The sequence below is a fragment of the Agelaius tricolor genome, unplaced genomic scaffold, assembly GCF_023055355.1.
Source record: "Agelaius tricolor isolate 1412-34295 unplaced genomic scaffold, bAgeTri1.0.p SCAF_6, whole genome shotgun sequence".
NCBI lineage: Eukaryota > Metazoa > Chordata > Aves > Passeriformes > Icteridae > Agelaius > Agelaius tricolor.
The window spans coordinates 38941875-38953898 of NW_027269266.1; the positions used below are offsets into that span (position 1 = coordinate 38941875).

Below are 12024 nucleotides of genomic sequence, written 5' to 3' on the forward strand. Positions count from 1 at the left end.
CTGTGTGACAGAAAGAGTAGTGGATAAATTCATTTTAAAATTATCTAGACTGGTGAGAAGTAAGCAATATATATGTCAGCAGAGTTATTTTGTGGAGAATACCTGGAGGTACATACTGGTGCATTGAAGGAGCACTGAACATGGTTTTTAAACACAACTTTTCTAGGAAATTACTAGCTTTCCATTTCTCTTTTTCCTCTTTTCAAAGTTTCTAAACCCCCTCTGTAGCAAAGTTAACTCATTTTCTGGACTTGTATGCAGTTGATTTAGAAGATCTGAAGCAATAGTGAGTTTCCAGATGTGGTATCACCATGGTTTGAGATTTGACTAGTAACTTTGTGTTCTTACAATTGTTCAAAAATACATTTACCAATTCACTGTTAATACTTTAATGTCTCAATGCTGAGAGTTATCTTGAACTCACAGAAGATGAACAGTAAGGCATTTCCTCAGCTGGTGTTACACATAAATTACTTTCTTCACCCAGAACTTGGCTTTATGTTGTAATAGTCATATGTGCATTGTCTTTGGTTTTACTATAAAGCCTGTCATTGCAGGTTGTTTTCTTAACATTGTAATCCTTAATAATTGTTGTTTAATCCTCCGTTATCTTCCCCAAATCCTGCAATTCACTTCTTTAAGCCATTTGAAGTTATTTTGGGTGCAGTAGGAGTCTAGAAATGTGTCCATTGCTTTTCCAAGCAGCGCATGAGAGCATAAAGATGTCCTTGTTCAGGGTGATGCCCTGGAGCCAGAAGGGGACTGTTCATTGACAGGGCTGTGCTCAAGCACAGCTGGGAGTGCAGCTGCAGGCAGGGAGGGTGGCAGGTCCTCCTCAGGAGCCACACTCTGTCCTAATGGGCTCAACCAGTTCCTCTGCAAAAATCAGCAACAACAGCCTTGCAGGTTTCTCTCAGCATCTGTGCTTCTCCTTTTTTTCTCCTTCTGCTTTTTGTTTTTTTGCTGACTGAGTGCTCCCATAGCAGTCTAGTAACACATATTGCTTCTACCCATATCCCACTCTCTTCTCTTTTCCAGAATGGAGTCTACAGAAAAATGTGAAGTAGTAATTCAGCATTTTAATGGCAAATATCTGAAAACCCCACCCGGTCTACCAGGTAAGTCTAGCCATCCTTGTGAAATTTAAAATCACTGAAGAGTTTAGAATACAGAAATACTGGAATTTATCTTGAGAGTGGCTTAAATTACTGCCCCTGCTAAGAGGGCATATAACCTCTCTGGCTGAATCCTATCTTTTATGACCCACAGCTACCTTTTCTTACCCTGGTTTGTATGTTTTAAGCATTTGTGCCTGACAGCAGCAAATTTAAGAACATAAAATTCATGTTGTCTTGCTGTGTTTTTTTTCCTTTTGAATGTTGTTGTCTTGGGTTTTTTTGGGGGGGGGAGGGGTTTGTTTGGTTGGTTGGTTGGTTTGGTTTGGTTTTTTTTCCCAGTTAGTACAGAGGCCACATAACTAAATGCCAATGTTTTTCTAACAAACTAGGAATATAACTTATATAAAAGCTTGATTATCAATTCATTATTGATTATAGCTTTATATTGATTATTAAATATCCAGGATTTCAGGTTGTAGCAGCTGTATATTCATCACAGTTACTACTTAGTATTGCTAGCTACTGTTACCTGTATTAACAAAAGTAGCTGTTAATACTGAAGATATTTCAAATATTAAGTTTTTTTCTTACCATAACTTAATGAAGTCCTGACACTTTCTCACAATACCCTCAGAACACATTCACTGCTGTGTCCATGCCACATTGAAAGTCAAGTTCCAGCTATTATTTTGCTTTTCAAATCTTTAGCTATCATCCATGCATTCATCAGCTGTGCAAAGTTTAGTGATCAGTTGCTCAATAGTTACTGCTTGACAAGACCTCTCCAAGGCTGCAAATTTGCAAGGATTTCTCCTGAAGGGCTGCATTAAATGAGCAGGAAATGCTGGCAAGAATTGTGTCCTAAGTTATCTCCACCTTTTTTTCTCCCCCTAGCTTCCTTTAAACTATTTCCTTTTTTTAGTTACTTTCATTAAATTTCTTCTTATTCATTGCCTGGTTCTTTATGCAGAAGATGTACTGAATACTCTAATTAAAAGAAAGCCATCTGCACAGCTACAGTGTACAGTAATTGAGAGCTGCAATGTACATATAAATTTTAGTCAGATCACCTTCATGAAAGAAGATAAAGCTTTTAGTACAAGCTGCAAGACTCCATATTAAGACTGATTTTTCAAAAGTAGTCACTGACTATTTTTCTCAGCACTAGCTAGTGAATTACACCACCAACTTTGTCAAGTACAACAAACTTGGGCTGCATAGAACAATGGGCTGAGCAGCATGGGCAGAGAACTTTAACCTTTGCCTTGCCTTTCTGTATGCACACTTTGAGTCCCAGCAGCAATCTGTTTAATATCATAGCAACACCCAATGGAAAGAGTGTGAATAGCAAGGAGTCAGTAAAGGCTGGCATTGTCAGTATAAGTCTGTGTGCTCCATAGTCACATCCCAGTTGTCTCAGAGAGGACACATCATTAAATCCAGTATTAAAGTAGAATATTCTTACTGAGCCTGCTTGAGACAGAAAGCTACATGGTAAAGAATGACAGCTATAAAATGAAAATAATTTTCTTTTTTAAGTTTATAAATAATCATAAGTGTACTGGTTATTCAACGTGAACAATGTTCGTACATCAAAACAGGGGTCTTGATAAGATAGCTTATTTTACTACTTGATTATTTACTTCTCATTATCTCATTTCAAGAAATACACTGAAATTGGATTTTAATGGCTATAACTTTTGATGCTTTCTTCAAGGACATGAATCAGTTCTTAGTTTCTTGAGCAAGAAAAGATGCCCATGTGAAAAGATTGTCCACTCTGTTTCTCTCATGATTGTTGTTGTCAGGTGGAATTTAGTTGCAAGGATTATTTGGGAAGTGACTGTATTAAGGGTTTTAATTTACCTGAGTGCTGTTCAGATGCAAATATAGCATAATGCAGCTTGGGAAAAAAATCACTGAACCATTAACTGAACTCACTCAGCTATGCAGGAGGTATCTGTAAGATCCCATTTTGTCCTCGAGTTTTGGGAGGCAGATTTTGTGTCTCTGAACACAGGTAGTTAGAACTTGTTACAGGGTATTTGGTCCACATAAAAGAGGCTGTTTGTGCCTTGTTATTAGAGTAGGTCACTCTTTAAATCCATAATTAAAAGATTTGTTGTATTCATTCCTCTTCTTCTTAAGAAGCTGGGGCATAAACATGATCACCTTAGCAGTGGGGTTGATTCAAGGGATCATTTACATTTTATCCAGTGCAAAAAATTATTCACTCCTAGTTTCTTCTTGATGTAGATTCTGGTTAAGCTTGTACTCAGTTTCTACATCTGTGATATGAACCTGTACTTAAGTGTCTCAGCAAAGACAGAAGTGTCTTGCATGAAGCAGGAAGGAAAATCAAGTCTCTTAATGTATTGGAAAATCACAATTATAATCTGAAAAGGATTCTCCCAGCATCTCAGTAATTGGCATGGAAGGAGAATCATCTCTAGTTTATTGCTGTGACCTCTTTATGGATATCAGTTAAAAAAACAAAGTGAATATTAGTGGAAATGTACAACACCGTCTGTTACTAACTCTGCTGCTCAAAGGCCTGATCTTAATGACAGTGAAAATGGATCAATACTTTTAGGGTTAAATTACATTGATTTTGGATTTTTAAATGGATTTCTTTCAGGTGTGGCAGTGAACTGAAAGGGTTTTTTGCATTTTTGTCCTCATCTCTCATCCAAGCACTAATGTTCTGGTTCAGGTTTACCAGCTAATAGAAAGTTGCATGAGGCCCATCAAGAAAGAAATCAACTGGCTGTTGGCCATGTGCTACTGGCCTGAGGCAGTGGGATTATGGACCAGACAAATCATTTTGGCAGCCCTCCTCCATCCCTGCTGGGTTCCCTGAGATGTGATCCTGGTGATGTGTCATCATACATTCTGTGGGACATATGTTTGTGAAATCAGCATATTTAGAGGATAAAATGTTCATGTGTTGCAGGGGTAGTTTTGTCTGGTTACCCAGTCATGATGGAAGATTTGGGATAGGTAGCTTTCACGTGATGTTGAACAGCCCATTAGAAAGTCTGGGCACCATAGCTCTGGCTTCCATGCCAGAATAAAGTTATACTTACCTGACTTAGTTATACCTTCCCAAAGAGTTATCTCAAACATTAATTTTGAATAGAGAGCTGTTTTTCAACTAGTTTTTTTGCTTGGCAAATGAGATGTAAATGCAGTTAAATTTTTTTAATTTGGTTTTTCTTGTTGTCAGGTTCGGGGTTTTATTATTGTTCTTGTAAGTCAGAAAAAAGTTACAAGAGAGTAAATGCTGTGTACCTAGATGTTTGAGCCTAGCCAAGAGTCACACATCAAAGCTAGCCCAGGCCAACAATGCAGCAGGAAAGCAATGTTACAGCTGGAAGGAAAGGAGGGCACACAGGGCACTTTGGAGGCTCTGTCCTTTGTACCTTCTGAAAGCAAAAACGCATCCATCCTTCTTTGACTTTTTAACATCAGTCACTGCTGTTTCTTAAAAATTGTTGAACTGAGCACTTGTAGCTCCAGACCCCTCTGCTTCAACCCAGTCACAATGCAAAGGTTATTTTCTGTCTCTTGAAACATTTTGATGGTCAGTTGTGCAGTGCCTAGGTAAATTGAGCATCGCTGTGTCTGTGTTAGTGAATCATTCTCATTAAGGGGCCTTCTCTGTTCAACTCCTTGGCTTCATTCCACTCCGGAAGGAATTGCTCCACTCTCTTGCTTGCTCAACTAATAAGCATTTCATGATGTTCAGTCTTAGATTTACAGTACAAAATAATTGGTTGTTCCATAAATAATTAGTTAATGTCTTAGCATTTCTTTCAGACTGAGAAAGCACAGTCATCTGCAGAAATCTGCAAAATCTCAATTCTTGGCAGATTCCACGTCAACTTCATAAATATTCTGAGTAGCTTTGAGTGATTATTATTTTAGTGGGTTTTATTTGTGAGAGGTTTTTTTGTTTTCCCTTTATTAGCACTGCTTTCCTGAGATAAATAGACCTACACAGCCCAGTGGGTGTATTTTCATCCCATAGAGAATTCAGACTCATGTGAAACTAATGGTATAGGCCCTGTATGGCCATGCTGAAAGTCAGCAAATGAATTCTGTATTGCTCTACATCTCCATCGAGATGTGAAGAGCACTACTAATAATGCAGGTAGGTCTCTCCCAGTCTTTCTGTACTGCATCTATTTTTGATGATCAATAGGAGGCTTCATATGAAATCCTGCTAATTTTTGACATTTTGCAATCACTGAATTAAATTAAAATTTCCTAGCTCGTCTCTCAGTAACAAGTTGGCTTCTGTTTGGATGGGCAAGTTTAGGGAATGATATTTACAGTTTTTGTTCATGTCCCGGTATCTTTGGATGTTTTTGAATAACTTCATTTTTCTCTTTCTGAATAAATGCAAACATTTAACAAGTTCTTACTTTTCTCTCTGGAATTCACAGGAACATCTCAATTGCAGTAATTATCCTCTGCTGATATGTCCATTATACTCTCTCACATAATTTTCTAGTTGTTATACCCTAAATTTAATTTGAGTTGTCAGAGGACATTGGGCCAGTTACTTTCTCAGAGAAAACTTGAAGCAAGTGAGACACATGGATGCTACATTACATGGTCAAGAATCTTCCTTTTCTTATTGCTAATTTAATTACAGATATCTGACAAAAATAAAGAAGAGGGAATTATTATCCTTGTGTACGTTAAGAACCCCACAAGTAACAAGTGGCTATCATTTTTATACTGACTTTTACTAGAGTAAAAATTCTTAAATAGAAAGAAATTATCTGCTACAATACAGATGTATTTGCAAATACCTCATATCTTGCTTTAATCATTACTGGGCATGCTGCTTTTTTTTTTTTTTTTTTTTTTTATTTTTGAAAGTGTTCCAAGTACTGCATTTTTATGGACTCATTTCACCAAAATCAATTAATATTTTCTGCCTCTCTACTTAGTATAAATATTTCTCTTAGGATATCTCTCAGGTTCTTGCACCACAGAGAGTAAATTCAGATAGTTAACCTTTGCTTCAGAGAAGTAGACTTAGAACTTGGAATACTCTATTGAGAGCAACCTGTTTTCTAGGATATTGTGCCTTAAATGGTGATGAAGGAACAGTATTCCAGTTGAGGGTTAACCGTGTACTGGATATTAACAACATTTTCCACTGTTTTTCTCTTAGTATATATATAGTATATATCTTATATTATAACAAATACTATCTTGTTTGTCATTAGCGGTGCTCTAAATTGCTCTTCTGAGTGAATGAACTTAAAATGTTTTATTTGATAGCTTTTTAGACCCTGTCTCCTGGTGTTTTATCTTTTTATTTAATTCTCTGTTCATTTATGTAGATAAAACACTGACAAACTCTTCCAAATATTTCTTCTTGGGGCATTTGTATAGCTGTCTGTATATATGTATGTTTTTGACATTTTAAACTAGATAAGATAGCAGCCAAAACTATAAACCAGGTATTGGTTTGTAGATATCTTAAAACATTTGTTGAATGCTATAGAGAACTCAGAATAAAGAGGATTCTGTTAGATTTTCTACTGGTAATACTCAGTGAAACTAGTTTACAAAGAAGGTCATCTTTTATATATTGTTATCCTCAAAAATTTTATTTCCCAGATTTTCTCACTTGTATCTTCAGTTCCTTTCATGTATATGATATTAATGTTATCTGAATCTTTTCTATTGTCTAACTGAATTCTAAGAATTCAGGTTTGTAAATACTTCCATTGTTATCTGCTGACTGCACTACGTAAATTCTTCCTCATTGTATCAGAAAATATGATCCTTGTAAAGACCTTCATAAAAAGTAACAGTTTAACAAATTTTCTATTTATTTTTCCCATTTCCAATTTCTGGCTGTCATTTTTTATGGAATTGCTGTAATCTTTCACTTTCTGTGCTCCATAAATACACAAACTCAGCTCATTGTTAGCAGAAATTTCTTTTACATCGCAAACACTCTGAATATTCTTTTAACTTCTGTTGGTTTAATCTTCTTTGCAAGTCTTCATCTTTGACAAACAGTTAAAATCTTTAACTCCTGTTTGAGTCTTGGTGGTGCCCATGAGGCCTCTGTAATCCCTGTCCAGCTTTGGGCCCCACGTGCTTCCGATGCCCTCAGCAATGTGCAGCTGCTGTCCCAAGCTCGGGTCTCTCTGACAAACAACTCTGTGCAGAATGGGCTCGGTGGACCTTTGGCTGGGGTTGTGTTGGATGTTAAAAGGTGCCTGGGTTGTATGTGCAGCTCTCAGAAGAGAGGGTCCCTGAGGAAATAGTTTCATTTTTCAGACATCACATAATGTTTAAGATCACATAGACTTTGCAGAAGATGGTCGTAAAGATGGACTTTCTAACCAAGAAACTTCAGAATGGGTACTGAGTTATTGGAAAATATAAACCCTTTTGCTTAGAAAGCAGTTCCCTGTTTAGATCTGAGTGACTTTGGTTTTTGGCTCATGCAGGCTTCTATGATGTGGCCAAAACCTCATCACTGCTCCATGTTTGCCCTCCCTTTTAGACTCACAGCTGTCAAACACCACCAGCACAGTCTCCTGGCTTCACCCTCCTTCCAGTACTTGAGCAAACATCATTTGTAGTTAATCCAAGGTGTACCAACTCTTCAGCAATAGATTTCCAATAGCTTTTGACTTCACCTGGAATCAAGTGTTTCTTGGACTTCCAAAGTTTCCTTCCTTTTAAAGACAGCCTTTAAAATCTGATGATACTTGTTTGCTTCATGGCATTCTTAAGAATTTCAGATGTGAAGTGTGTCATTTTGTGCCACTGAACAAGATGGGGTTCTCTCTATTTAGCTCCTTTGGGTTTTTTTTTGTTTCTTCAAAATTAAGTTTATGTAACCTTCTGCTGTCCTTACTGTGCTGACATTGCTATAGGTGCTTCTGGTTCCATATCACATATTTCCATGTCTTGATGCAAAGATACATTCCAATTTCCTAGGTCCCTTGGATCTTAAAGATTGTATATTCTTTAGATTCTTTAAAGGCAAGGATTATTTTTCTAAAAAGTAAAAAAGAAAAATTCCTATCTAGTCAAGATTTTATGTCATTTCCATTTAGTTTAAGAAAGACTCCCTTTGGTTAGGAGGATATGGACATATTTATTTACTTGGTAAACCCCAGTAGTTGGTACACACTAATGTCCTGGAGGAATGAGGGCTGAGCCAATTTGTATTTTAGATATTAAGAGGTATGTATCAGTGCTAAACCATGTAATTTGAGCTCATGAGGAAAGCTGTGTGAGAGAAGACAGAATGTTACCATCATCTAAAGCCTGCTTTTCCAAAAATACATGAAGTTGATGATGGGGACAGTGTCAAAGATCTGAAGTGCTTCATATTTGTGTTTGGTTTCATTTGATCTTGTACAGGTCTGTAAGTTCCTAGGAAAAGAAGGTATCTTTTTGTATTTCAAAAAGCTATATGATGAAATACTGAGTTTTATAATCTAGCTGTCTAACTAGGGAGAAAGTGTTTTGCGGGGTTGGGGTTTTTGTATTACTTGGGACCAAAAAACGCATAAGATCAGTTTGTTTGTGATATCGCAGTAATTCAGGTCATGATCTATAAAATAGCATTACTGCAGTTTGGATTAAAACCTTCCACATGGTTTATAAGAATGAAAGTTAGAGAACAATATGGCATATAAATGAGAAAAGATTATTCCTTTTCTTTTCTTCCTGCCACAGTAGCACCTGTTATATCTTTCCTAAGATTTCTAAAAGTCTACAGCATAAACAGAACTGCATTCCTTTCTCATTCATAATATCTGACAATGAAGTCTGCCACAGTTTATCTAAACTAATTTCAATATATGCTTTTCTTTTTTCTTTTAACTCATGGGCATTTTTTGCTGTTAAGAGTGACTATGTAAATCTTCTAATTCAGAGAATCCATTCCCTTTATGGGAAATGGTGGATATATTTGCTTAAGCATAAAGAAGTCCCTTCTGTATACTACTGCTGCATACCCAGCACAGCTCAGAGTGTGTGCACTGAATTCTGTCTTGCCTCATACATCAGCAGGAGAAGCGTCGACAAGTTTCTGGTCCAGGGACAGTTCTGTTCCTCAGATGCGCCTGTAAAATCCAAGACAAGACAGACGAGTTGCACAGGTGTTATGGCAGGCAGAATTTATGAGCCAGAAAGATTCACAGCTTGAATTTCAGATTGTTTAGGTCTAAAGGGCTGGCAATTTAAAACAAACAAAGCAAATAAATAAAAAACATGCAAATCAGAGCATGAAACAATGTGGAGCATTGCAAAGTTATTTGTGCATGATTCAGATTTCAGGGAGCAATTCTGCTTTTGCATCAGCTGTGGCCAGCAGTGGCACAACTCCTCCTGTTTCTTCCTCTCCTGCATTACTTTATTAGTCCCTTCAGGACACTTTAAATGATGGAGTACATCTGCTTTGCAGACCTTACTGCTGCAGTATGGTGTTGTCACACCTGAGCCAACTAGTTTAAAAGTCATTTAAAAAGCCAACTTGAGCAAGGCTGAGCACAGACTAACCACTTGAGCTCATAGTGTGTTATGCTCAATAATAATGATCTCATGGGTTTTTTTAACTGAGGAAAATTATTTCCCTTTCAGACCTTTCATAGAACAAATCTTCCTTCCTTCCTTCCTTTTCCACTTGCTTACACATTGAACACTTTTAAATTCAAAGTGTAGAGAAATTTATGTCGGAAGCTTCAATCTTCTTTACTTTTACCCCGTAAATTCCAACTAAGCTGAACAAAAAATGTTTTATTGAAGCTTAACAATGTGCAAATAGATATTTTTTGACACACTCCTTTGTGCATCTGTATTTCAACCGGAAGTAGAAGCCTCTGGGGATGGACATTTCAGATGTCCCAATAAAATTGGAGTATTGAATTTTCACATGTTTTGGAACACCACTGTAACTCAACAAACATCCAGGAGAGGTGCCTTGAAGTGCCCTTGGGTGGCAGCCAACCTTATGGAGGCTTTCAGCTGGGTTTGTCCCATCAGGGCTGGTACAGAGAATTTTCTGCAGAGACATTTTCATTGGCAGAGCATGTGAAAAATTTGGTAGCAGGAAAGAGAGGATTTGTAGCCAAACTTCTGAGTACTTGTCTGAACAGAAGTCATCCTGCAGATGCTTGGTGTGTCCTTAAGTATTTTGGGAAAAATTTGGTGCTGATGCCTTTAGGAAGTTCTTGGTAGTGAGAAAGGGGGTGTCACTGGAAGGGGAAGACACATATAAGGGGAAAAATTACACAGGGCCTGTCCTCCCTTTGTAGTCTTGTCTTTCTGCCCCACTGTGTCCCTTCCTCCGAAAGTAAAACTGTCCCTGGCATCAGAGGAGCATTGAGGACTCTTCTGCAGGCCTTTCCCCCGAGTATGAAGTGACATGAAGTGTCTGAAGTAGCAAGTGAAGATATTTCCCTTTGAGATTCATCCTGAAAAAGTAAGATCAGTGGTACCACAATAGCAGTTTCCATATGTTTTGAATACCAGAACCTTCTCTCTCCCTTCCCCATATGTTTTGAATACCTCGAGGTATTCAAATAAGTATGCAAGGAGCTTTTTGCATACTTGAAGTCTCCCTTTCACCCTTCTCCTTGAATAGTGCTGCAAAACACAGAGAAAAGCAATTCAGCCTTGAAAGCGCTGGAGAAGCAGAAGGCTAAGATTCTTTTTGATTTTTTATTTGTTTGTCCCAGCAACGATGTCATTGTGCTGGTCAGCAGTCCTGAGCAGCTGTAAAAGCCCCATTTCTTAGTCATTTCTCTGAGCCTTTCTTTTTTGAATTGCAGCATTTGATCACAAGATCATAGAAAGGTCTTTCCCAGGTTCAATCACAGGAACTTGAAAGAAGGGCAAAGCAGCCTACATTTTACTTGGGCTGCCTCCGTGTCTATGATGTGTCTGCAATTTATCTTCTACAATGTAAGAGACATCAAGAGGGAGGGGAAAGGTGATGGATATCTGATTTTACATTTGTCCTTTTTGTTAAAGCTCATTAAAGAAGCATTTTATATGTAGCCTTTACCCTACCACCCAGTATATAATCTTTCTGTATATAGTATTTTTGGAACTGCTGCTGTTCAGCAAAGAAAAAGAAACCAAAAAAAAAAAAAAAAAAAAAAAGAGAGAGAGAAAAAGGGCAAAGGAGTAATTTAACTTTTAGATTGAACAGATATAGTAGAAAAAATAACTTTCAAATGCCAAGTTTAACAATCCTTACTTTACATAAGACTTTTACATTTCAAAAAAATGCAAATTTTAATGACAAAAGAAATTCCCTCAAAACAACTAAAAAAGTATATATCCCAGTTGTCATGGGTGGCTCTTCTGTGACAGTGTTATATTACTGAATATAATCAGTATCCTTCTCAATTAGGTTACTGATTGCTATGAATTCACTGATTCTGAGCCTTTTTCTCCTCTTTTTCCTTCCTTTTCCCTCTTCATTTTCTTTTTTCCTTTTTTTCCCCCGCTCTTCCCTTTCTCCCATCTTCCCCTCCTTCTCCCTCTATCTCCCTTTCAGTAAATACTGTAACTTTGTGACCATATTGTGAAGCTTTTTAGTTCAGAGCTTATACTATTAAAATATGAAATATGTATTCAAATTAAGAAAACATGACCCAGCAGCTTCCTAGCTGTATTTTTGTCTGGATTTCCCTTTCCAACCTCACCCATGGTAACAGCATCATGGATGAGCACCTGCCCTTCAAAGAAATTCTTCATAAGCTGAATTTTACATTACAGTGTAATGAAAACCTCAGCATTTGGAATTTTCAAAAGAGGCTTGGTAGCACAGGAGTAAATATATTGCAAGCACCTGCATTTCACTGATGTAGGAGTTGATGTCATTGGTTATTTTCATCTCTAATTT

At 37.3% G+C, this 12024-nt stretch overlaps 1 protein-coding gene across 6 annotated transcripts in view; it reads left to right on the forward strand.

The window, feature by feature from the left end:
* Nucleotides 1-12024, forward strand: part of RBMS3 (RNA binding motif single stranded interacting protein 3) — a 707113-nt gene that overhangs the window by 560351 nt on the left and 134738 nt on the right. For all 6 annotated transcript variants that reach the window (XM_071429410.1, XM_071429411.1, XM_071429414.1 and 3 more), the window contains one exon: nt 1039-1118. In XM_071429410.1, coding sequence (XP_071285511.1) covers nt 1039-1118 — 80 coding nt within the window. The remainder of the gene's footprint in view (nt 1-1038; nt 1119-12024) is intronic.